Here is a 26,969-nt window from a genome sequence, read left to right as displayed (position 1 = left end):
TAATGACAAAATAATGGAATCTTCAATAATCTGATTACCAATACAATTCTCATCCAAAAGTCATTGCTTTTCTAGGTCAAGTTGAAGACAGTCCACTGATGAGAAAGCTTAAAGGTCGTTCTAAAAGAGGTACATCATCCCTGTAAAGGAATTCATTGTCTTTTCAATTTTATTTCTCACTTTCATATGTTTGTTCATGCATTTTAAAGTTATTATCAGTTTCTGAGTAGGACAAATTATTTTTTGTAAATAATAAAGGGGAGATAATTAATATTAAATTATGAAAAAAGGTGATAATTGAAACTGAGTGTAACTTGCAACTGTTGTTACAAGCAATGCTTTATGGTAAAGTATATTATTTTATTTAATTTTGATTGATTGAAACCAAAACTAGATCTATAGTATTTATTCAGATTTGAGTTTCAGCATAGAATTATAGATCTATGGTTTCGGTAAAATCATATGAATTACTGTTCAGTGTTTTATCCTTCAAACAAATTGAAACTCAAAACAGACTTTAAACAGTTCACCTATCGTTTGTAGCAACATTTTGTACTTTGTGTTTATTTTTATGATCACATTATAATCGGTGGATTTGATCAGTGGCTATTATGCTTCTAAATTGGGTGGCTGCAAATCTCAGGATGTTACTCCGGAAAGTAAATGTTTTCATGGTGATTTTTTTGTTTATCACTTGAGAAATTAGGAAAATATAGACTTTATATACTTTAAGAATAGTATAAGCTTTCAAAATCCTGAGATTTGTTGAGTTAATAGAGTAAGCTACTGGAGTAAGGGTGGAATATTGTGGATGATAAAAGGCTTAATATAGTATTTTAGCTGAAATAGCTGGGTTGTAGTTTATAATAAATTGGTTAACATGAACTGCCATGAGAAAAAAGGAAAACAATGGAGGCAAAAGTTGGATAAATATTGTTTATTTTGTATATAATTTGGTTAATTTTCATAGATTTATCAAAGTACCCCCGGTATTACTGATTAAAATAAGGGGTTGCAATTAATGTAGATGTCTATATGTTAATTACTTTCATACAAAAGCCAGGATTTTTAAAGTCTTTTCTTTGCCTCCTTGCTTCGTCTACTTACTAGGAAAATATTTTTCTTTCTTTGAAAAATGTTGATAAATTGTGTAGTTGGCATATTTATCTTATTTTTTTACCTATTTTTTTTTTCTTTGTTTTGTTTTATATGGCTTGAAGAATTGAAGAAAGTTGACAATCCAACAGCATCCATTGTTATACTTTTAAAGTAGAAGCTAGACAATATCTAGAGTATAAAAGCTGATATTTTTTTTTTTTTTTCGATTAGAAAAATGGGAAATTTCAACACATTAAAATTCACCTTTTTTGTATCACTGTGTTGATAACATCTAATCATTTTTTTTTCTACAATGTGTTTGCTTAGCTTGTTGCAACTCACAACTAACACATCCAGAATTGTTTTTAATGATATTTCAGAGAGTGAATCCGAGTCCGGATCAGAGTTATCATCTCCTAGTACCCCATCTCAGAAAGATTGGCCTAAAATCCCTCTCCCAAAAACTTTGATCAGTGGTAAGTAGACACTAAATCCCTAACCCTTGACTGTGTAACCCCCATGGCTGCAATTTCAAGTTCTGTTGTGGAACAGATTCAGTGTTGTTTTGTTTTGTTTTTTTTTTTGTTTTATTTTATTTTATTCAATAATTAACTTTTAGTTTCATGTACTTTTCTTTTGTGTTGGTATTAGTGATTTGTGTTTTTAGATTGTAGTCTTAATCTTTTAGCAACTTTTCACAGATATTGTGTTAAGATAATGAATAAAATGAGCTCATTCTGTTGTATTCTAAATTTTAGATCGTTAAAAATCAGAAAGTTTATGTTAAAAGAAAGAATCTAAACAAATTAAATTTAACTTATTGTCTGTAAAATAGTTTATTCACTTACTGAGAGAGGTAGGAATGTTTTGTTGTTTTTTTCTTTTTTCTAAGTATTCAATTTTCATATCTAGTTCAGTGTCATGACCTTTAATATCTCGTACTGTTTGAAAATTGGAATCATTGAATGTGTATCCAAATAAAAAAAAAATTGCATGTAAATATATATGAGAGTAATTCTTGATGAAATATACCATATTAAAGCATTGGAAATGATAGATATTTGACAAGGCTAACTATATCATTGTAGTTTTCTAGCACATATGGTTCTGTTTCATTGGATGTATCAGCTTTCATTTCCTGCTTTAGCTAGTTTCTCCATTCATGATTGCAAATCTTATATTTGTCTCTCTTTAATCTCTTGCTGTTACAGTTAGTAGAATATTCATGAAGAGCCCTGTCTTTCTGTCTGTGTTAATATATAAAGTTTTTTTTACAAATTGATTTTACTGTCGATCATAAACACTTGAAGATTTAAGGCAAACTTTTATTGGATTTTTTTTTTAACACATGCCTGGTGCTCCTGACATGACTTGAAACCTACCAAAATTGTGTTGCTGTTATTGAATTAAATAGTATATATGGGGAGATAATTCTCTTAATGGGATATTATTTGATATCTTTAAATGTTCTTTTCATCATGTTGTTAATATCTTCAAATGATTTGTTTCCTTACATAATTATTAGTTTATTACAGGCTTTTTTGCCTCTATGATAATTATAATTATAAGTTAATAACTTGTTCTCAGACACTCCCTTGTTTCTTCTTAGGTTGCCTCATTGCATGTGTAATTTCTTTTTTAAGTGCTTTTCTGATTCTGAATTTCTCAGTAAGAATCAGTTGGTGAATCAAGGTTAAAAAAACAAAAACACATGTCTGTCCATAAAATCTTATTAAAATGGCATTCATTTCTTGTTTTAATTGTCATTAATATGAGGTATAAATTATATAAAAATGCATTGCTATTTCATCATCAAAGGGAAATAATACACTTTCCCCTGTCGTTCTATGAATTGTAACTTTTAACTTTTCTGCAGCCTCTGACACTTCTAAGACAAATGAACTTTTAAATCATCCTCAATAGACCATAAACTATGTGCCAACATTTTCAGATTTGTATGTTTTTTTTTCTGAACATTATTTATTACTTTCAAATTTTGCCAGATTCTTACAAATTTCAGCACATAAATAAGATAAAAAAAAAAAAAAAACATGTCATCATTTTTTCCTGTTTCTAAACAGTGTAAAAAGCACCCTCGTCACTTCTTTTTTGAAATTAGAAGAGAAAATAAAAGCCTTTCTCCATCATTGGTTTTCAAAACAAAAAAAAAAATGTCTGAGAACTTAGGAATTAACTGTGTAGGGCCTTAACTTAACAATGTTTTATTCTCACTTATTTATGAAGAAAAGAGGACTATTGGATATTTCTGCACCCAAGAGCAGTATTGTTTTCCACCTAGTACGTTTGCATCACAAAACACTTAATTGTACTTGTAGACCCAACTGCCAATGTTGCACCCAAGGAGCCATCACCACCTCCAGAGAGGAAGTTAGAAATGGAGGATGAGGATAAAGGCCCAGTTAAGGTCACCCTTCCCAATATTAACGATGAGTCTATCCAATCATTTTTCTACAGCCGTGAGGTCACAGAGGTCATGACTGAGAAGGTTGATGTATCTATTGATGACTTCAATGAGCTGTTTATAATGGCTAATGACATGTAAGTAATTTTTAAGTGCATTTGTGGAGTGATTTGAAAGTTTTTTTTGTCCTTGCAATTTTGTATCTAGAAAGTAGAATTATTACATAGGGTTCTGTTATAAACTATGACCTTTCACTTTCCCAAAATAACCTGTATGATGAGTTCAAATGTACATACAACACGTATTTTAACCTCATACACTCTCTTCACTACCATTAGACAAAAAAAAGTGCATTGAAGTAAGTTATGCCTTTCCCATATACCAATTAAGACAATCTGGAAAAGTTAATTTGTTTTACATCTTACATTGTTTCAGTGCATCAGAGAGCAAGGTGCTCCCGACTGGTTACTCATTCCTGTCATGAAATACATAAAATATCTGCCATGAGATGTAAACCAATCAATCATTTCTTTACATTTTTAGGCTTCCTTCCGTCCAAAGGATCCGTCCAAAGAGGAAACATCAAGGGAGTGTAAGGAATCCTCTTAGGTCCATGCACTCTACAATAGAGATTAAAACTGAATATGAGGAAGTCAAAACTGGTGTGGCAGAGAAAGAGGTCAAGAGAATTAAAACTGAACAAAGTATGTTTATTATGGTTCCTTGTTTATTGCCATGCCTACCCCATTACAAAATAATTAAATTATGGACTACAAAATTTACATCATTATATTTAGCTGAGCTAATTAAGAGGCCTACTTTGAAGGTGACAGAGCTTTGTTAGAGAATTTTGAATCTTACTCTTGGGTTTCTCTGATTTCTCTGTCTTGCACTCTCCACAGTGTTGAATTCTTTATTACATTTTTAGCTTACCTGGCCAAGGGCCATGTGAGCTATTGCCATCACTTAGATAAAACATAGGTGTCAGACAGATGTTTTTTCTGCATATATCTACAAAACTGTTAGGTTAAGCTAAATTCTTTCAATAGCTGAAACGATCCTTGTTGCCCCGTGCAGGTCCGGGTGTTAAAAGAATAGGCCTGCAGCAGCGCTAAGCTTGTCGTATAAGGCGACTAAATAGTGCTCAGAAACCTAGCCGGGGGCTAGGCGCTCTGCCCACAGAGCAACTGGGATGTGTGCCCCAGGTGGTGGAATGGGGTACCCCTGGCGTGTTACATGCTGGGGTTGTCAGGCTATAATACGGAAAACCTGACCGCAAACCATAGTGGTGCACCGTGTTGGGAAAGATGCCACGTTCCTCGCACGTTAAAGAACCCTGCTGTGGTATTCGATAGGAGTAGGAACCTTTGCGCTCTGCCACAGGAGGCTAAATTGCCCGACCTTACCCACTTCCCCTTGTTCCAGTGGCAATCAAAATTTGTCGACCCTATTATCCTTGTGACCCATCCTTTTTTTTTTTCATTTCATGTTCATTTTATCATCCATTTCATGTTCATTGTCTGAATATAGCTGAAATATTGCTGCTCGGACGTTAAACCCCAACAAACAACAAACAAACAAACGATCCTTGTTATTAGGACTACAATAGTCTTCAGGGATAAAAGTTGTGAGACGACTCCTTGTAAGAGTTATTGCCCTTGAAAGGTGAAAAATGACTTTTTTTTACAGTTTTCAATCAATATCTTGAAAACTATGATAGATTAAAAGAAACTTTCAATTGTTGAAATGATAAGTACTACCAAAGGCTTCTTGAGTAAAATTGTTGGACAACAACTTCTTAAATTTATTGCCTTTGAAAGGCAAAATTCAACCAGGTGAGCGATTCAGGCTCCTGGGAGCCTCTTGTTTTATGTATAGGTGGAATGATCTATTGAGGAGAAATAAGGATAACTGATAATCATCACAATAAGTAGAAACACTTTAATAATTACCTATTAAATGCTTTAATGTAATAATCTTGTTAGACATTCATGATGTTATGGTTGTTTTGTAGGAATGATTATCTTCCGTTTTATAGCGGATTTTCGCTATTTTAAATCCGGATTTTACTGTTACAATTATTTTTTTACTGTATATTTCCAATTTTGCCAGTTTCAGCTTTGTTTGTTGACCTCGTAAAAATCATCTCTGGTTTTGGGGCAATCACTTTTTCTGAAGATTTTATGATAATTTTTTGTTTTTGTTTTGTAGTTTCCAAAGGTGCAGGCTTTGCCCAAGCTGCTTTAGCAGGTTTAGCCAGTACTGAGAACTTCTCAAATGTCAACTTACGTAGAACAGATTCACTGAAAGGATTAAGTACAGTTGATCCGTACAAGGAGCTTATGCTCCTACATGTTAAGGGACGTAGAAGAACCCAAGTGCGACTTGTTGAGCCTGCTGCTTGTTCAATTAACAGTGGTGACTGCTATGTATTGGTGACTCCGGATAAAATAATTCAGTGGGTCGGTGAATTTGCCAACGTAATTGAGAAAGCTAAAGCTGCAGACGTAGCAAGTTTCATTCAGCAGAAGAAAGATCTTGGTTGTAAATCTCCAACCATCATTGGTATGGTTGAAGAGAAAAAACAGTACATGGGAGCTGGTAAACACTTCTGGTCTGCTCTTGGTGGGCAGGGAACTGTTGGTTCTGCTGGTCCTCCTGAAGAAGATGAACTTTATGAAAATCATGTTGTTGAAACTAATTTGGTTTACCGTCTGGAGGAGAATACACTGGTTCCTTACAAGGAATACTGGGGGAGCATACCAAAGATAGAAATGCTGAAAAAAGATGAGGTAATTTTGTTAAAAATAGTGATGGCTTATGTTATATTCTTAAAACATATCATGACTCAAAGCTCAGAACTGCCTCTTCTAATATATCCCGTCAACGAAAATCATTTATGATTAGAAGTTTGAAATGTAATAGGAATGTTCTTTTTTAACAACCTGCAAATGACCTGTCAATGTAAATTAAGTTGCATGCACATGTACATGCATGTGGTTTTTTTCTTTGTCATTATTCGTCAATCCCTGTTTTGCTACAACCATTTTTTTTTTTACATCCACAAAGTAAAAAAATAACATTGATGTTATAAAGCTTTATACTATGGGTTTGATATGATAAATTGTACTATGTCTTCCCTTTCCAGATTCTGGTCTTAACATCAAAAACATGTAACGTGGGTATTGATTTTCAGGGTTTTGAGAAATGACTTGTGTATTGTAAGTGGGGCTATGTGTATCCCAGCCACATATTTAACTTCATGTTGATCCTTTGTAGGTTCTGGTGTTTGATTTTGGAAGTGAGTTGTATGTATGGCAAGGCAAGGCGGTCAAACCTGATCAGAGGAAGCTAGGTGTCAAACTTGCCCGTAAACTCTGGGAGAATGGGTATGACTACAGTGCTGCCCTCATCAACCCATTGTGTCCGCTCAAAAGTAAGTATTTGTTGATAATTTTGGAAAGTATTTATTGAAATCAACTGTAACCACCACTGAATAAAGTGTTATAGGAAGTTACAGTTAGAGTCAAAAACAATAGACTTGTAGAAATTAGCTAGAATGGTGTTTAATTCTTATCTAGAAATGAGACTTCAAATTATAAATTTTCATAGAAAAAATTGTACTTGAGCCTTAAAGTTGAAAAGAGAATTGATTTTTTTTTTAAAGTGCTTATATTCAGTTTTGTCTTTGTCATTAGATGATATAGCAGTTGTATTGAATGATAATATTGCAATATTTTGAAGCCTTTATAAAATTTGAATTTTTTTAAGGTCAGCACTACATAATATCTTGCATTTTGTAAAATAAAAAATAAATCCTGAAGCTATTCCAATATTATTTTATTCTAAAATTGCCCATTTTCAAAGCTGTAAAAATAATTCTATCATGCATATGATTTTTGCTTGAGATTCTACATAAATCATATGGATATACTTGTACTTTCAACTTGTAAAAGGATTTTGTCAATTTTTAGCGGAAGAATGTGGTGGGTTGAAAATGGTTGGTGCAAAGCGACCTGACTGGGCATTGTTTGGTAAGGTCAACCAGAATATGGAAACCATACTGTTCAGAGAGAAGTTTGCTGATTGGCCAGATACTTCCAGATTAATTAAAAGCAAGAGCATGGAGCAGATTCCAGGAAAGGTACTGTAGATTATGAAAAAGACAGTTTTGTCTACAATATTCTGCTCAAAGGGTGTATGAGCTATTTCAAGTCTTTTACGATGCCACTTTATGAAAACTAGTACCATTCACATAAAACAATTTTGCAGGTTTGTTTTGAAACTCATGTCTGTGATTTTTTTTTCATGTGAAGTAGTCTGTAGACTAACAGAGTATTAAATATAAGATAAGGATGTAGTTCATAGATCCGCAGAAGAGACTGGCCTGTCTAAATAAGATATTTTCTGACGTCTCATTTAGTCATTTTGAACTTTTGTAAACAAAACACCTGCATAAATCAAAATAAACCTTGTGTGTCCAAAAGGTGTTCAGTATGGATAGGTTTCATTATGAATGTAAAATTATGAATAATAGTTGGGAATTATGGGAAAAATTTGTCTGAAATACTGAAATAAAAGCCCAACTGAAAAACACAGTAGCACTGTCTGTATAATCATAACCTTCACCCCATGAAGAGACAAGACTACATATTACACACAATCTCTCACCCACAGGATTCCTAAACTCCTCCATTAAGCCATTAACCCCTAGGATTCTTAAACTCCTCTTCTTAAGCCTATAACCCACTGGATTCCTAAAACTCTGCGTTAAGCCTTTAACCAACGGGATTTCGAAACACCTTTGTTAAGCCTTTAATCCACACAAGTTCGAAACTCCTTCGTTAAGCCTTTAACCCACAGGATTCCGAAACTCCTCTGTTAAGCCTTTAACCCACAGTATTTCTAAAGTCCCCTGTTAAGCCTTTAACCCACAGGATTTCTAAACACCTCTGTGAAGCCTTTAATCCACACAAGTTTGAAACTCCTCTGTTAAGCCTTTAACCCACAGGATTCCAAAACTTCTCTGTTAAGCCTTTAACCCACAGGATTTCTGAACTCCTCTGTTAAGTCTTTAACCCTCAGGATTTCTAAACACCTCTGTGAAGCCTTTAATCCACACAAGTTCGAAACTCCTTCGTTAAGCCTTTAACCCACAGGATTCCGAAACTCCTATGTTAAGCCTTTAACCCACAGGATTTCTAAACACCTCTGTGAAGCCTTTAATCCACACAAGTTTGAAGTTCCTCTGTTAAGCCTTTAACCCACAGGATTTCTGAACTCCTCTGTTAAGTCTTTAACCCTCAGGATTTCTAAACACCTTTGTGAAGCCTTTAACCCACAGGATTTCTAAAGTCCTCTGTTAAGGTTACAGACCACCAATTCAACCAATGAGCATTCGGAACGTACGCAAAAATAGTCCTACGCAGAAATTACCCCTGTTCCTCATAGTGCTGTGAAAAAAGTTCTCATCTTATTTAAAAAATTTAAACAGTTTCTGAAAGGAAAAACATTTCTGTACATTTTATAGGTGTATTTTGCTTCTTGTGATGTGAAGCCTAATCTCCATAATGATTTTTAAATATACCCCTATCTTGTGAAAACACTGGGATTTCCCATGCTATTTATAGACCCTTCACTTCCGGTGACCAGTACTGCACTGCAAGTCTGCTAACCCCACATGCCATTCTGAGGATTGTGAGCTGACATATGTAGAATCATGCTGATATATAGTCATCTGCAGGTTAAAGTTAAGGTAAAGTCCAGAGAAGCCATTGAATATTGTGAAATTAGCATAGAAGCCTATGGGAAGTGGAATTAGTGGTTTTTAGCCTTAAGTCTTTACCCCTCAGGATTCCTGAATTGTATAGCTATTTTATTTCTGTTACAGGCTGAGTTTGCTGATCTGAAACCATTTGATGCTGAGTTAATGTTAGGTTTGAACACAAGTCCTGTTACCTTGGTATTGGAGGGATCTAATGTCGGCAGAGGGAATGAATGGTAAATATCAACATTATAATATCATGTTGACTCAGTCAGTGGCAGATCCAGGGGAGGATTCAGGAATTTGAAATCCTTCCATTTTGTTAGAAGATTTTTTTAATTTAGTGCATAAATGAGCAAGTGATAGCCTGAAAATTGCTTCTACTAAATTTTTAAAATTTTTCTATTAACCCCTTCCAGTCACGGAAATGAGTATTGGACGACCTATGTAAGATCTGTGAAGGCAACTTCCTGTAGACATTTAGGGAATGTTGAAGCACAATCTACTTGTAAAATCTTAACCCTAAAGGCTAATGATGACAATGCGATTTGAAAGCATCTTTACTTTTTGCCACTTGATTCTACACTTGACTAGCCAGCTTCTGGCGTAATTGAACTGACAATTTAATTTTAATTTTTCAGTTCTTCATTGTATTTCTGCAATGGTTCATTCCAGACACTTTTTGCATTTCAGTCTTAGATTGTACACTTGTCTTGGTAGTTACTTGACAAATCTGCCATTCAAATTTTGAAGTTCATTCTTTGTTTTTCTGGTTTCACACTAATTACATCATAGATCAGGAGTAAAAGTTTGTTTTCATGAATGCAGACTTGATTTTCTTCACTTTTTCAAATCTGGAATTTACTGTTTCAGTTCTTTTTTTACCATATGTTTACTTCTTAATTCGACAATTTCCACTCTTTTGGTTGGCTTTGTAAAACCATGTCTGTTTTTGGAAGGTCCTGTACTTTGCCAAGTTTCAAACCAATGGTCTACTTCAGAGAAATCAAGTCTTCAAAAAAAAAAATGTATCAGTGAAAAGAGCATAGGTTTTTGAAATTTCAAAGGTCCTTGTGCAGAAATTGAAAGTCCACGACCCTAAACCACCACTTGTTTGTACCCATGTAGATTAAATGAAAAAAGACCTAATTTAAACACCGAAGCATAATTACTTTTTAGTCACTAAAATCATACTTTTTTTAGGGAAGAGGACATGGATGGAATTATGAGGAAACAGAACATCGTAACATTAGGGGTTAAGGTCTGGCATGTACTGGAATATGATCACTTTGAATTGGAGGAAACCAGTTACGGTCAGTTCCATGATGGAGATACTTATGTTGTACGATGGCAGTACATGATTACTACAGGTAGGGTTAATTGTTGTAATCCCAGTCAACGAATGAGTGATACACATTGTACATTGGAATCATATTACTATAAACAATGTAATCTTGTAGGATATTTTTAGATTAAAGATGGAAAAGAATATTATTTCATATAGAAAGAAAAGAATCTTTAGTAGTCATATTTCTACTGCATTGGCTGATAGTCTTTTTAGCGTTACAAAACACTTACAGTTGTTTAATGGTATGTTTCTGTCATCTGTGTTTTGATTGCTGTTGTTGTTGTCAGTAGACACTTGCTACAAACATGATTTTGTTTTTCCATTATTTCAAGGATCTTGTTTTTGCCTATATTATGCTTTGAATGAGGATTTCTAAAGACTTTTCAAATACCACAGATCTTCAACCAATTAGCCTACAAAACTGTAATTTAATATAATAAAATTCACAATCAATAAATTAACATTTATTGTTTTGTGAACAAGAACCAAGAGCAACAAAAGAAACAGAGATTATTATTTTGAGTTGCTTTCCTCAAATCAAGAATGCTTTTAATTTCTGAATTCTATTGATTTCCCTTTCAGATTCCAAAGATTTAAAAGGTGCTCAGTCTAGGCGGTCACTGGTGGGTAGGGAGAGATGTGCTTACTTCTTCTGGCAAGGAAAAAATTCTACAATTAATGAAAAGGGGGCATCAGCTCTGATGACAGTGGAACTTGATGAAGAAAGAGGACCTCAGGTCTGTAGCATGGTCTTTTTGTGACACACAAGTGAATGTACATGTATACATTTATTTTAAAAATTCAGTGATAGGTTCAACTGTTTAATCACAAAAAGACAGTTGTGTACACTCCTATCTCAAAGTTTTATGATCTGGTGATAGAGTGTGAAATACCATGATTTTACTTTTTCACAGAATATTCGTATATTTTTTTAAGGAAATGAAGATTTAGTTTTTATGGCAATTTATTAAGGTTATTACTGAAAATAGTTTTGGCCTGAGAAACAACAGTTAATCTTAAAATTTAATTTGAAATTTTCCTCCTCTATTTTAGATTCGAGTAGATGAAGGAAAAGAAATCCCCTGCTTCCTAAACCTGTTCAAAGGGGAGACAATCATTCATATCGGAAAACGTGAGGAGGAGGAAACCAATACTCAGGGACCGTGGAAATGTTATTGTGTTCGTAACGTTCTGGAAAACGAAATGTGTCTCATCGAGGTTAAGCCAGACATGGCCAGTTTACGTAGCCGATCGTCAATTTTGTTGTTGAATGTTCAAACAGGAAAACTTTATGTATGGCATGGGTGTCAAGCTCCAGTACATACTCAAAAATTAGCCATGACAGCTGCTGAAAAGTTCAAAAATAGGTAGGCGCAGTTTATATATTTATTTCAAGGTTGTTTATTTTTTTATTTATTTATTTTTTTTTTTTATTTTACACAAAGTAAACAATTTCGTCAATACTATCTTTTGTGGTTATTTGAACATCACAAAAATATTGAAAAATTATACACTGTAACGTTGATATGTTTACATTACAATAACAGAGTCTTCAATCCTTATTTATCATTTGTAGGAATTAAATTAGACAAACATTATATTGGGGAATTGAAATCATCATTTAGGGGAATTTTTTAACTAGATTTCTGATGGTATTTGACTGATTAATACAAGGTTCCATAATTACTAAGTGGTTTCTTTCAAAAAACAAATTTGCAGTATTTATATTAATAGGAAACTATAAGTGTTGAATCATTAAATGAGAAGTGAGCTTCATGTTTGCTTATTTGAGCAAAACCAAAAATATAAAAGTGTTTCAGTACTCTTTTATTGAATAAAAACTGATATTATGTCCGCAACCAAATAACTGTATCTAACTTCTAATTTAGGTGAAATGTCAAACCACTTGAATTTTCATTTTCTAGGTGTCCTCTGGAAGTAGGCTTAAACAAACAGGCCACTATAGCCATTACAGAGATAGAGGAAGGCAAGGAATCATTAGATTTTTGGAGAGTTATGGATGTGTCACGTAATGATCGCTCGGCTTACTCATCTCTTCTCACAGGTAAATCTTAATAGGATATTGAATCAGTAGTAGAGGATGAAGTCCTCATACTGTGAAACAATATAAAGTTAACTTTTGATCTTAGAAGAACTGAGAGCCTATTTCTGTCTGACAGGAAGTTAATCCATGGAAGGTATACTGGTGACCTAAATGGATAACATAGATATGTGTAGTAACATTCTTGTGGACAACCAATGATACAGAGTAAGATCTTACTAGTTTTGTATCTTCAACAGAAAACAAAATGTTAAGTGTCAGTCTTTATAAGAATCAGATAGTTGGTGAAACGTGGTATGAAAAAAAAATCCATCACTTTGATACTGTAATTTGACTAATTACACAATCAGAGTTAAGGGGGAAAAAAATTTTCCATATCATGCTGCATTGAGATATGATTTCATTGAAATGCACTGTAAATGAACAACTCTGTCTAAAGCCTCATTTTCCTAACATTCTATAGACAAATTTACGAGCAAATCCAATGATGCAGAGATCAAATAATGGTCTTTTCAAATAGAGAAAACATCCTTGAGTGATATTACATTGTCAGATTGGTGGGGTTTTGACATGCATGTTTCTGATTTTTCCCAGTTTGTCTGATTCTTACAAATACTAACATTTAATAGCTCAACCGGTACAGTTTTATAAAGTTATGAAGAAAAATAAATCTTATCTAATGTTTAACTGTAACAGGCATGACTATTCTTCAAAAATTCCAATATTCAGCTTCGTCCTCTAACAGGTTATATCTGCATCATATTGTTAAGAGATAAAAGTGATTAATTTTGAAGTATTGAAGTAATAACTTAAGTAGCAGTCCAGGTAAGAATCATGCAAAATGTAATTCATGTTCGGAAAGCCTTCATATTTTAATGTTTGATATTTTGTTTAAAATTTTATAGTTAACAGAAATTAACATGTGGCTTTAACCGTGCTCTTAAGAGATAAAAATTTTTAGAATGTACTGTAGAATTCAAAATTAAGGGAGATAACTCTATAAATGAAACTAAAATACAATAAAAACTGTTGGATTTCCAATGTGGATTATCTCTCAAGAGCAGACAGCTTGGAACGAATTAAATACTTCATCATAGAGATCTATAAACTTAATAACAAAAATTAAAATGTGTAGCCTTTTTTTGTGGTTGTATCACACACAGATTTTGCATGATTCTTACAAAGACTATTACTTAAAGGTTTAAAAAAAATTTTCAGAAAATCTGGCTTAAGGGTTTATTTACCACACCACAAATCCTATTAAAATTAATAAAAGTTCCATAATACAAGTTTTTATCTGAGATGATGTTTTTTTCAGCTTCCAAAGAACCTCAGTCTATAAGATTGTTTCATATGACTAGTGTCTCAGGCACATTTGATGTACAGGAAATACTGAACCCCACCAGGGTACCAGATCTAGTCAGTCCATTCCCTGTTCTACAGTCAGATATATACAAGACATCTCAGCCAGGTAATGGTACTGATAGTTGATGTGTTCCCTGTTGTAACTCTCTCAGTTAGGTGGTTTTTTATAATTTATTTCACTATAGAATTTGATACTCCAATTCTCATTTGATATTTTTCATCCAATGTCCCCAGAATATTCTCAAATGGCCTTTTGATATCAGAAGAATAATGTAATTTTACTTTGTGATGTCAATGAACTTTCAGTTGAAGAGAGCTTTCTATGTGTATAAAAAAAACCCAAAAAATTTTGTTATTTTTTACCCTAATATATGCATGGTTGACACTGGTGTAAATCTGTCTATTGTTGAGTTATTTATGATAATTAGACATTTAGCTGGGATGATACTCATATTAAGAATTCTTCATAGGTTATTCACAGTAAGTTACTGATTTGGCCTTCCCCGTTTGAATTACAAGGCAGGCATTAGATAATCATATTTATACATCCAGAATAGTTAAGCTTTCAAGACTACTTACTTCTCAAGTGCTGGTATAAGGACTCCCCATGTGAGACTTTTTAGTCTTCATTGGTTTTCATTTTATTTTTTAGAGCTGTATATGTTAGACAGTGGTGATGTTGTATACTTGTGGCATGGCTGGTGGCCAGAGGAGACTTCTGACTCAAAGAATGTCACAACAGGATCAGCTCAAGCTAAATTCAACATAGATAGACAATGTGCCATGCAGACAGCACTCCAATACTGTAAATGTAGGTTCTACTTAAACAAGTATTTCAGGAAGATTTCCACCAGTGTTTTAGGATTTTTCAAAATTTTAGGTTTTCATGGGAAAGATTATTTTTCACCCTTGAAGTTTGCTATCCAAACTTAACAAACCCTTTAAAAAATTTCAGCTTTCTATTTCCCAAAGGGAAAGTAGAGCAAAATAAATGACTTTCCCAAACCAAAATTGCACTTGCCCTGGGTGAAGGGAAAGTGGAATCCTGGATAACTGTTCCGCTCTTATTTATGAGTACACATGTACTTCCTTAAGGGTCTTTACTCTTACTATTGAGAACTGCACTGAATGAACATGTTACTGAGAACTTCCTGAATAATCATCATTGTGAATTTCAATGGACCAGTTCGTTCATCCCTAGATATAAACTTGCATAAAGCTCAGTTGGAGGAGATGATAGTTGGCATGTGCTGAAAACAAAAATAAAATCATTTCAAAAGCAAATTTCTCCATATTAAGCTAGATCCTCAGACTTTGGTTTGACCCTAAGTCTTGTAAATTAATTATGCTTACTGGTTCAATCAAAATATTATACTTTGTTCTTCCAAAATGAAAATTATTTTTTGCTAATGTATTTGTAAACCAAATAAAAATGAACATCCTTTATGAGATTTAAATGTATGATTTTTAATAATGTGTTTTCTTAACAGTAAAATCACCAGACAGTCCATTGAAGGCAGTGGCTGTCTATGGTGGTCTGGAACCATTAGAGTTCACCAACCTGTTCCCTTACTGGGAGGTGAATAAAACAGCCAAGGAACTCAACCTTAAGGTAAGGTATTTATGATTGACTTTCCCATAAAGTGGTGTGTGTATTTAATTGTAATTATGTTTTCCTTTCACGGTGATATTTACCATTACTATGTTTTCAATGAAATTTTACTTCAAATTCACGCTATGGATTGTGAATATATCCATGTTACTTACAAACCTGGTTTTCTTCCACCATAATGCAGAATTCCGCTTTTTCAGATCCAGATTTGACCGTTATAATTTGTTTTTACTGTATATTTACTTTTGATTTTACTAATTTCTGCTTTCTTTCTTGACCTCTTAAAATCAGGTCTGTTCTTAAATTGGAAATAAAAAATTCAGGATTTTACGGTTCAGTTTCATAAAATATAGATTGTATAAACAGATGTGCTATCATAACTATCATAAAATGGATTGTTGACAGACACTAACTGTAATCTTCTGTTTATTCTGCACATTCATGTACACCGTGCTCCCCCTACCTTGGCAAAAGAGTTATGGTATGAGATGTGCATTGTGGAATCAGGATGATTTGGATTCTATGTATACATAGAATCCTACGGTTTAAGGTCTAAATTCAAACGCTCTCAGGAAAATTAATGACAGAATGATGATGCCATGCTTTGTATTGACCTTTTAAATATATTATTGCTTAATAAGAGGCATGGGTAAAAACCCAACTCCTTGCAAATAAATTCAATTCGGCTATGAAATCATATGAGTAAGTCTGAGGACATAGCCAAGACAATGCAAAACCAAAAGAAACAGAGTTATATATATTTTAATAGAAACCCAAACAAAACCTTGCAAATTAAATGGGCAATGTTCTCAAGCATTGATGGATTTAAACTGTTTGGGAAGGAATCTATAGTTCTCTTAGATCAGTTTTAATTAAAGTTTCCGGGTTATCGGAAAAACCTGATATATTATGCTATGTATCCACGATTCATAAATCATGCAGTATTTTTTTTTTTGTTTGTTTTGTTTTTTTTTGTTTGTTTGTTTTTTTTTTTTTTTTTTTTTTTTTTTTTTTTTTTTTTTTTATTTTTATAGAATGACTTGAAGCAAAATATTAAAAAAAAATAAAGTATTGTTCATAGACCAAGGGAGATAATCCACTTAATTGGCATATTTATATATGTACATTGTTATTTTAGAGTACTATTCTAAAAAAAAAAAAAAACCAGTGTTCTCCCATTTCCTTTTTTTAATAATATGTCTTTTTTTTAATTATTTACCACTGATTTTGAAAACTTCCATGTTTTGTATTTTCCCTGTTCAGCCATACCAGTGTACTGGATATTTTACCTCTTTGTTTCAGGATGGAAAGAAAGAAAACCAAATGGTTCTGTTATCTGATATCTTGGAGAAGATGAACCAGACATGTTACACGTTTGAGGAACTACAAGAGCGCCCTCTACCAGATGGAGTTGATCCAATGAAGATAGAATCCTACCTCGATGATGAGGAATTTGAGGTAAAGAATTTTTTTGATAATTTTTTAATGCTCATAAAGATTTAATTAACTGGCACTTTGATGATAAATTTTTCAATTCCAATACCTTGGTTTGTTAATAAAAACCTACCTATCTTATTCATGCCTCAATGCACATAAGGCTGAAATCACTTCTCTTAATTTTATTCAGTACATAGCTATCTTTTCAATTTCTTTTCAGGTTTTGCCTTACTAACTTACTAACAAATCTGTATATATTGTAGTATTATTGCGTAAAGTTTTACATATTAGCTTAGTTATTGGTCCAAGGCTAGCCATATGGGGCTGAAGCCTAGCCCAAGTTCAACATCGCTAGCTGAGGACCATTAACTCAGCCAATATGGAAAACCTTACGCAATTAGACCTTTATTGACTAACTAGTCCACTAAGTCAATACAGACCAATATGGCGTATTGAACGGCTAAATACCATATTGGCCCAATTTTGTATTTTGCATTGTATTGGCATTTTTTATCATATTCAGGTTAATATTTGAATGTTAGTCAATAACTATATATAACGCCTCCTTTTCCGACAGCCAATTGCACTGTAGTCTGGCTAATTATTATATGTGTCTGTTTAAATATCCAACACATATTTCAGGAATCTCACATTTTTGTTTTTGTATGGTTAAGTAAAATTTTGTGTGGACTTCCGATAAACCTTATTTTGTTTTTACAGGAATACCTACAGATGACAAAAGATGAATTTTATGCATTGCCAGCATGGAAACAACATTCACTGAAGAAGGACGTTGGACTATTCTAATGGACATGTACTTCTGTCTGCTACCAATGTCTTTCTCGCCGCTAACAATGTACCTGTGTATCTGGACAAGACAACTTCTCAAAATCGAGAAAACTGATGTGTTTTCATGCTCAAATTTCATGGACATTTGTGCATAAAAAATCACGTAAAGTTTAAGTATTTTTAAGATCTGAGCCTTGACAAACAGGATACAACATTGTACATGCAAGAGACAGCTACCATTGTTGGCCATATCAACCCATATTACATGGTATTGCATCAAATAAGTATCAGGCAGGTTAATTTAGAATATTTTTGCCTGTTAAGGTACAGAGACACCATACCTGTCAATCTTTGACCTTTGGAATAGGTCATGTGGGAGAGTCTCCCCCACTGATACTGTCTCATGAGAGAGATTTTTACATAAAACAATTTTTTAATGTAGAAAGACAATTATTTAGTACTTTTCACAGAAAAAGTAGTTATTTTACCCCAAAACCTCCCACAAATCTTATATTTTTATGTGGGGAAATTCTGATTTTTTCATTGATTTTGTGGGAGTCACTCCCCTCATGTGGGAGTGTTTACAAAATGTTATGACAGGTTCACAAATATCACTATGTCTAGGGGACAAAATTGTTTAAATCAAAACTGAAGGTTTGTATAAAACCTTTGCTTACTTCCATTTGTGTCTGTTCAAACCTTCCCCTGGTGCATTAGACTTAAAATGGGCTTCCAGAAATGTTCAGTAAAATCATCTTACCCATATCAAAGAAGCTTTAGGCATATCATTTTTAAGAACGACAAGATAGGAATTGGAAGAGGAGGGAACTAATAGATCAATATGACTGTATGTGGCATTTATTTCTGAACTGAATCTCTGTTTATTCTGATATCAATGGTTGAGGTTAATGACTTTTCACGCTGTTCTCCCTGAAAGGATGTGACAATACTTTGATGTGTCAATCGAACAATTGTCCGAACCTGGAAGGGTTTACTTTTTTAAGTATTTAACCGAATTAGAACAAATGGCAGTGCAAGGAAAGGGAGCTAACTCATGTTCATCTACTTCAAATACTTTTGTTAGCATTTAGTTATGTGCAATAACTTCCATGACTGTGATCATTGAAATCCACCATTGTGACTGTTGCGTACTGGACAATGTCTCTTCAAATAGCAATATGTGGGGTAAATTAAAAATTGTTATGGTCAATGTGTATTGAAGAGGTCACATTTGTAAATCCCAACAAGTTCATGTAAGATGGATTGAACAAAGTTCCTAACAACCAAATATATATTTTCTTCTGAATAGTTGTCTTTGATATACTCGGAAATGTAAGCAATACTTAATTTATTGGGAGATGTTCATTTCTGATATTTCCACTGCAATTTGAAGTGTTCATATTAATTTTAAATTTAAGAAATTTAAGAATTCAATTTTGTTTGAAGTTGTGCATTTTTATTTTTTTTTTCAATGTATGTAACAGTCATGAAACTATTGTGTGAAGTCACACTATAGCTTAGGTTACTTTTTACTTAACCAAAATTTGAGTCAAATTTATCATAACTATCACATAAGGTTATTCAGTTGAATTTTCTGAAAATCTCATCATTGACATAACAACTTTGAGTATTGCAGTTTATGTAAAGTGATTCCATGGCAGTGATGCTTCCAAATCTAGATGCAATTGTTGTGACCTTTTGAATGTGTTTTGTTTGTTTAGTTTTTGTTATTGTGCCTCTTCGTTTTGTCTTGTACTAAGAACAGAAGTTTTTGTTTTGGATCTTGTATGTGTAATTATGTGTTATTTTATCCACTTTATATCAACTATTTTTTTTGTAGAATATGTATACTTTTCAGCAGGACTGGTTAAGAGAAGAAAAAAGTATATTTGTTAATATATGCCCTGTTTTTAGGGGACAAACATTTGATTCTGAGGAGGGAAAGAGAAGGGAGGGGGATAGCTGTTTGTGGAAATAAATGAAGTGGCCTGCTCCTCCTAAACAATAAATAAATTTTCTGACCTCAGTGAAGTGTAAATAAATAATCTTGCTCTGATGCAGTTGAAAATAAATTTTTTAACCTGCAATATTTCAAAAATAAATGTTCTGACCCCACAAAATTTGACCCCCATTACCCTCCTCAAAATCAAATGGTTGTCCCAATAGGCTTTAGGAATTACCGTCATTGCAGCAAATAATACTGCCTGTACTAGAAAAGGTGTAAGATGTCCTTTTTTATACTGAATCAGAATGTGATCTAAAAATACTGAAGAAACTTGTACAAATCTAAAAAGGGTAATATGGTATTTAAAAAAACCAAGCATTGTGTTTTGCTTGAGGCAAGCAAACAAGGGCAATGTCTGTAACCATAAATAGTTTACTAATTACTGTATTTATACACTCAGCAGGACTGTTTTGATATATGTAGATTTACATGTTTGTGTAATAGTAGAAATTATACTCTTTTCCATATAGAAATATCAAATGATTACCTGTGTATTAACAAGTATATATTTTGTACTGCTGGAAGTTTTCTGTAACAATTCTTTTTTGTTAATGCTACGAGCTTACCTGGACAAAAGATGTTATTTAAATCGTTTATAAGATAAGTATTTGGATGGTATATGGCATTATTGGAAACTGCAGAGAAATGAGGTAAAGAATCACGGTATCTTGTCCTGTAAATGTAAATATTGAATAACCACAAAGCTTTAATATGATCTCAGGGGGGATAACTCTTCCTGTCTGTCAGACTGTGATTCCCAAGGATGGAAATTTCTAAATACTGCAATATATTTTTTGTATGAACTTTGTACATGTCTAGTTCTGTATTTGTTGATATCCTCTAAGCTTGGCTGCTGATGGTCATTGATTTTATATTGTTTGAAGCTATATTACAAATATGCAAGGAATGTGAAAAAGCATTATAGTTCACTCAAGGGTTAAAGGTGTTATATGTAAACATTCTGGCTATATGTATTAGTTTTAAATGTGCCTAAAATCCAACTGTTTGTGGTTAGCTGTATATATGAGGGTGTATGATTTTTTTAATGACCTTATTTTTATGGATACACATATATTTCCCCCTTTTTTCCTTCCTTTTCTATTGCCTCAACTGCATATATTATATATAATGAAATGGAAGCATTGACCTGTGATGACCTATTATTATGTCACATGATTGTCATGTGATTTTTGTGTATGTCAAGTTTTATGTTAATGCTAATATGCAACTGTTTAAGTGCTTGCAAATGAACTCATTAATAAATTATTTTAAAGATTTTTTTTTTGTCTCATTAATACCATGAACAGAACTTACAGTAACCAGGGACAACTGGAATATACATGTACCCGTAAGTACTGGTAATTTTTTGCAGCATGGCTTACTGACCTTGCATGTTCAGTCACAACACCAATAAAAACAAAAAAGACTTTCCACCCATGGTGCATGTAATCCTGAATCAAAGTACTCATGTACTGAATCAATTTATATGGATCGTTTGAATTTTTACACCTAAAATAATCCTCAAATATGGGATAAATGGCAAGTACGGGATCGGAATCAAAGGTGACACAAGCCTATTGTTATAAATGGTTAATATTGATCTCTTTGTTTTAATTTTAATTTCACCTTTTTGATTATGTAGGACATTTAAAAACCACACACACATCAAAATTCATAATGCATGGTAGCAGTATGCCAGTTTGTGTAATATTCAAGTTCAATATCGGTTTCCTTGGAACACCTAGATGAATACACACAAAACTCTCAGGCAGTGCTACAAACTACAAACTACTAGTTGGCCATTCCCAGTTTTTAAATTTTCAAGTCGATATTCAATTTATCTGCCCCTTACCTTTGATTTTCAGCTTAGAAATTATTCATGGGTTAGGTATGTGCTTTCGGTATTTTTACAATTCAGGTTATTCTAGACTTATTGTAAATCGCTGTATATATAGTTCTGTTTTGCTGATGTCCTTTTGATACTTAGTTTTCGTCATTTTACAATAAATGGCCTTTTTCAATTCATATATTGTGTCGTGTCTTTTTATGAAAATCAAAGCAGAAGTTATTCAAGGAGGGAAGGTGACAAAATTTCAGTTTATCGACCTCTAAGTCGAAACTGTCTGTTAAATCATTCAAAATTAAGCCACAATTATTGAAATAAATCATATCCTTAAATACATGTTCCTGTAAACTAGCTACATTTCTCAGTTGATAAGCTATATAGCTCAAGTGCTACAAGTTATTCTATAGACGCCTATGTGTCATGTAAAAGCGCTGGGCATCTAGTTCCAGAGACACAGACATTAAAATTAACGAGACACCAATCGTGTCTGGCGTAGGAAACATTTGCCATGCACTGTTAAGGTCCTGGAGCACCTACAGCTCTATTATAATTAACACATACGTGGCTAAAATAGCCAGATAGAATGATTATTGCAAAAACAAATAACACCAGACCAAAAATAAAATGACACAATTCCCGAGAGATACACAATCGAAATCTCTATGGCATTGCTATTCAAAGTTTCATTTTTACTTGTCAATTAAGGGCTCCTGATGTCACGAGGCGGTAGTCGTAATAAAAATACGTCAGGGTGGTTTCGGGGCTTATGCTACCTTTTTGTAAACAAAAAATGTACTGAAGATAAGTGGCAAATAATAGCCTGAAACCCCTTTCTTTATACAAGTTTCTTCATCGTAACCACTGCCCCTTTTGTCCGCTAGGGCCTGCATGAAATACCTGAAGACAGCTCTTCTAATTGGTACTCAACTCAGCATTCCTCTCTATATTTCAATTTTATTATTGATAACTATTATAATCTCGCAGGATTTTCATATCTAGTTAAGCATAATATGTTTTTATGCTTCTAAAAATAAATAGGCAACTTGAATATATCGACAATGAACGACTGGTTTATTCGGGTAAATGCATTCAAATAAATAGGTACTGGTTATTTTTTAATTGGATCGTGGTTAATAAAACCAGAGTAATCAGCATATTTAGTTCGCAGATAAAGTTGTTTATTGGGTTTGATTATTGGCGTAAATAACATGAAATTGAATTTTGTATATTAGAAATACCTATAAAGTGGACCTAACAACCTGTATTTGAACTTTAGTTGGGTATGCCAATGGGACTATTTACCTACGGTAGTGTTCGATAACTGCAGATGCTACCAGGCTTTACAAATCTTAATGCTCTTGCGACTGCTATATCAATTCTGATCTTCGATCTAAATTGATAAAAAGAAGTAACACATTTTATATGGGACATCTTTCTATAAATGCATATAACAAATTATTACCATTCATGAGGATGTTTCAGTCTCTCCATAAACGATTTTCAAAACATCTCTTTATTGTTTCCAGAGACCGAACAAATACAGAACTCTCGAACACCAACATTTAAACAAACAACCACTACATAGAATCCACTGGAGGTACATAATGTAGTTCATTTACAAGATGGACAGTCTCAAAAGCAGCATCAAAAGTCTGAGTACAATTTGCAAACTTTCATGGATAAAGAAATTTCAAACTGCTTATCCTCTCGGTCTAAATGGTATATGTTGAGATCTTCAGAAATAAATAATAAATGTTATGGAATTTATTACCAAAAATACTAGGAACAAATGGTCTCATGGCAAAAAGCATTAATCGGAACAAACGAAAATTCCACCGTCATTCAGTTACTCTTCATGAGTCGACCTTCTTGGTATATCTAAAAATAACAGACCACATAATATTCTATGTAAGCTTCTATAAAGCCTCAGTAGGTAGATGAACGCTATGTTATTTCACAATGTAACCCTCAATATGAAGTAGTACTGATAAGTAATAATCATATCTTATTGTTACTATGAAACTGTTTCCTAAAACTGACAAACCTGAGAATTCTAGAACTATTAGTACCTTATACAAACAAAAGGTATTGATTTATTAAGTTTGGCTAGTATATTTATGGATTCTAATGTTACTGAATCTATACCTGGTTATTTTGAAAATCTAAAACCTCCCATTCTATCTTATTCCAATATGAAACCTATACTAGAAATATTATTTTTAATCACACTTCTGTCTCTATTGATAACGGACTGCCCATCATCCTGATATCGTTCCAATTCTACAATTCGATATGCGAAATGCATCCTTTGGTCATGTTATTACTGGAGACCTTAACATCGTTGAAGACCAAGAAAACTATTAAGTTTTTGAAAGAACCCAAATATCGTCCTTCCGATAAAAGGTGTGTCGCAACACCATCAAAGATTCAATGAATGTTTATTGCACACAATTGATTAGAAGAGAAAGGGTGGGTATAAAAGATTCCTGGACAATTTCATTCATGGCCATCAAACATCAAATATACGAATTGAACATCACGAAAAGAACTATGTATTATTCGACACTTATCTTCCGATTTCTAGAAAAAGAAAAATGTTAAAAGAACTAGGATTCTATTTTACCTAATTTTGGTATATCCATATGATATCGTTGCAACAGTTAAAACCGTCAAACCCCATGTTAAATTCAAATTCCGTGATTTTGAAAATATGAGAGCATTTATTGGAAATATGAGAACTGCCGACTAAATGATGACTAAAAGTGTGCCCGACGTGCATTTGAGATTCCTAGCAGATCGCCTGGGGGAGAAAGACAAGCAATGAGACAAAATTAAATTTGTTTTTCACGAATGATCGATTGAGAAAAAGGTACATTTTTGACCATTTTTCAAAACATTTCCACACATTTGTTCAGTGACAATTCATCGAGCCTCTCTCTGTTTCTTTACATAATTCTTAGTTTTTATAGTACCATATAGATTACTCCATGACAAAAATAGTGTTCAATGTCTGACATTGTGTGTTTTTCCTTGTCTAAAAATATCAACGTGCATAAAAAGCAAGCATGATGCAATGTTTCATATAGCTAGGATCGTAATGAAATTCATAATAACGTTTGTTATAGTTTGTCTTTTAAATGTGGATTAAAATTTATGTTTTGTAGTTGTCCTTGGAAATTTTGTTCACTACATATCGGTCTTGATTTTGGTGACGATATTCGAACATTCTTCATATATACTAAATCAAAGCATGATAATGACAGCCAATCAAAATATTTCAATGATTGTGGCGGCTTAAATTTGAATGATTTGACAGACAGTTTCGACCTGGAGGTCGATAAATTGAAATTCGACTTGAAAATATTTAGAAATCGAGAAAAGCCAACTAGAAGTTTGTAATTCAATTACGCAGTATGTTGGAGAGTTTTGTTTTCATTAATCTGGATGTTCCATGTAAACCGACCTCGAACCTGAGTATTACGAAAACTGGCGCACTGCTACAATGCATTATGAAATTGGTGTGTGTTTTTTGTAATGTCTTCTGTAATCAGAATGCAATTTGACGATTATTGGAGGCAGAAAAGGTGTTTGGTTCTATTATACATTGTAGTAAATAATAACAAAGAGAAAGACACAAAAAATAAAATAAAAAATAAAACAAACCTTGTTCAGCCAAGAATGTTGAAAAAAGAGAAAAGCCTATCGCATTCTAGAAGATGATATAAAATTAGCAGAAGTACTGAGAAAAAAAAATTGACGAAGAGTTCAGAAAAAGCATATAAGCAAGAGATGAACAAAGTCATCAACGAACACAGACGAAAAAGAGTAATCAAGGGAACCAAGGTTATAGCGGTAATCAAAAGAATGTAATCCAGGGACAAAGACCAGACATGGAAAACAGACATCCACAACTAAAATCATACATACAAAGTAACAAAAGCAAATGAGCAATTCGGACTCCACTAAAAACTGGCAGCATGGACCAGGTGCACCGGTAGGGTAAACGTCCTCTGCTTTTCTAGAAACACCCGCCGAGTAGCTCATAAAAAGTCAAGTCCGGGGTAGACAAACGAGGAAAGGAAAACTATGACCCATTGAATAAATCTGTTTTCATGGTGCAGATGGATACACCATAACGATCCACGAGTTCATGAGGACGACCATAAAACTTATGTAGTGATGACTTCAACCTTGTAGCAATATAACCCTGTTCCAGAAGCCTATTTGTTTGAGTCCAAGCGCCATACAAAAAGTCTGCGTAGTTTCGGCAAGCTCTGGCATCACGTACGAGTTGTGATATGAACACTCCATACGCAGGTGCTGAAAGGATGTTGCCACAGATGAAAGGAAAGTTGACAATTCTGAATGAAAAGTCATCACGTTTGTCGTAAAGTTTGGTCAATAGTTTTCCTTTACCATCGATTTCTAAGTGTAGGTCAAGATATGAGGCTGACTTCACAATGTCTGTAGTATCCTTTATCTCAAGTTCTTTGGGGTAGATGCGGTGTATCAAATCCCCAAAATTAGGATTTTGTTTTGAAATTTACCCATGTCAAGGGACCTAGAGTCTTTGCTCAGATTTATTTTTTACCTTACACTGAATAAAGAAAATGAAGTTGTCCTCGTTTGTCTACCCCGGACTTGACTTTTTATGAGCAACTCGGCGGGTGTTTCTAGAAAAGCAGAGGACGCTTACCCTATCGGTGCACCTGGTCCATGCTCCCAGTTTTTAGTGGAGTCCGAGTTGCTCATTTACTTTTGTTACTTTGTATGTATGATTTTAATTACTTTATGTTCTTTGTTGTGTGTGTCTGTTTTCCATGTCTGGTCTTTGTCCCTGGATTATATTCTTTTGATTACCGCTATAACCTTGGTTCCCTTGATTACTCTTTTAGATTACTGCTGATTCATTCAGCTTCCAGATGACACCAAGTTTGTATACCTCTACTAAACAAGGAGAATGATAGGGTGCAATATTGGGACTACTTCGTGTCATTAAGAACTACTTTCTTAAATGTGCAGGCGACTGGTTTCCGAAATAGTGGTATTGCACCTTAAATGCAAGATTAAGCAATTTTTTGGAAACTTTTAATTGCTATTCCGGGCCTGTGCATGGCCAACACTTTTGAAGACCTCTGTAAATGAAAAAAATATTCAATGTCATTAATTGTTAACATGTATATAGTAATGTTAAATCACGTATATTCGATGGCGAGGAATA

General features: G+C 33.5%; 1 protein-coding gene across 15 annotated transcripts in view; it reads left to right on the top strand.

Moving 5' to 3' along the window:
- LOC148599485 (uncharacterized) overlaps positions 1–21,180 on the top strand; it is a 139,115-nt gene extending 117,935 nt beyond the window's left edge. For 12 of the 15 annotated variants that reach the window (XM_088557599.1, XM_088557594.1, XM_088557598.1 and 9 more), the window contains 18 exons: positions 76–129; positions 1,479–1,574; positions 1,934–1,954; positions 3,435–3,657; positions 4,064–4,224; positions 5,732–6,312; positions 6,800–6,956; positions 7,495–7,664; positions 9,411–9,520; positions 10,488–10,654; positions 11,215–11,369; positions 11,686–11,999; positions 12,558–12,697; positions 14,013–14,165; positions 14,712–14,870; positions 15,550–15,671; positions 16,974–17,129; positions 17,829–21,180. In XM_088557599.1, the coding sequence (XP_088413725.1) occupies positions 76–129; positions 1,479–1,574; positions 1,934–1,954; positions 3,435–3,657; positions 4,064–4,224; positions 5,732–6,312; positions 6,800–6,956; positions 7,495–7,664; positions 9,411–9,520; positions 10,488–10,654; positions 11,215–11,369; positions 11,686–11,999; positions 12,558–12,697; positions 14,013–14,165; positions 14,712–14,870; positions 15,550–15,671; positions 16,974–17,129; positions 17,829–17,915 (3,026 nt within the window). In that variant the 3' untranslated portion in view covers positions 17,916–21,180. The remainder of the gene's footprint in view (positions 1–75; positions 130–1,478; positions 1,575–1,933; positions 1,955–3,434; positions 3,658–4,063; positions 4,225–5,731; positions 6,313–6,799; positions 6,957–7,494; positions 7,665–9,410; positions 9,521–10,487; positions 10,655–11,214; positions 11,370–11,685; positions 12,000–12,557; positions 12,698–14,012; positions 14,166–14,711; positions 14,871–15,549; positions 15,672–16,973; positions 17,130–17,828) is intronic. The other 3 variants (XM_088557593.1, XM_088557603.1, XM_088557596.1) reach the window with 2 other exon arrangements.
- The last annotated feature ends 5,789 nt before the right edge of the window (positions 21,181–26,969 follow it).

The sequence above is a fragment of the Perna viridis genome, chromosome 13, assembly GCF_037379345.1.
Source record: "Perna viridis isolate PV_CMFRI_1.1 ecotype Kerala chromosome 13, ASM3737934v1, whole genome shotgun sequence".
In the NCBI taxonomy this organism is placed as follows: Eukaryota; Metazoa; Mollusca; class Bivalvia; order Mytilida; family Mytilidae; genus Perna; species Perna viridis.
Note: the sequence above shows the minus strand (reverse complement) of the source record. Positions and strands in the feature narration are given on the sequence as shown.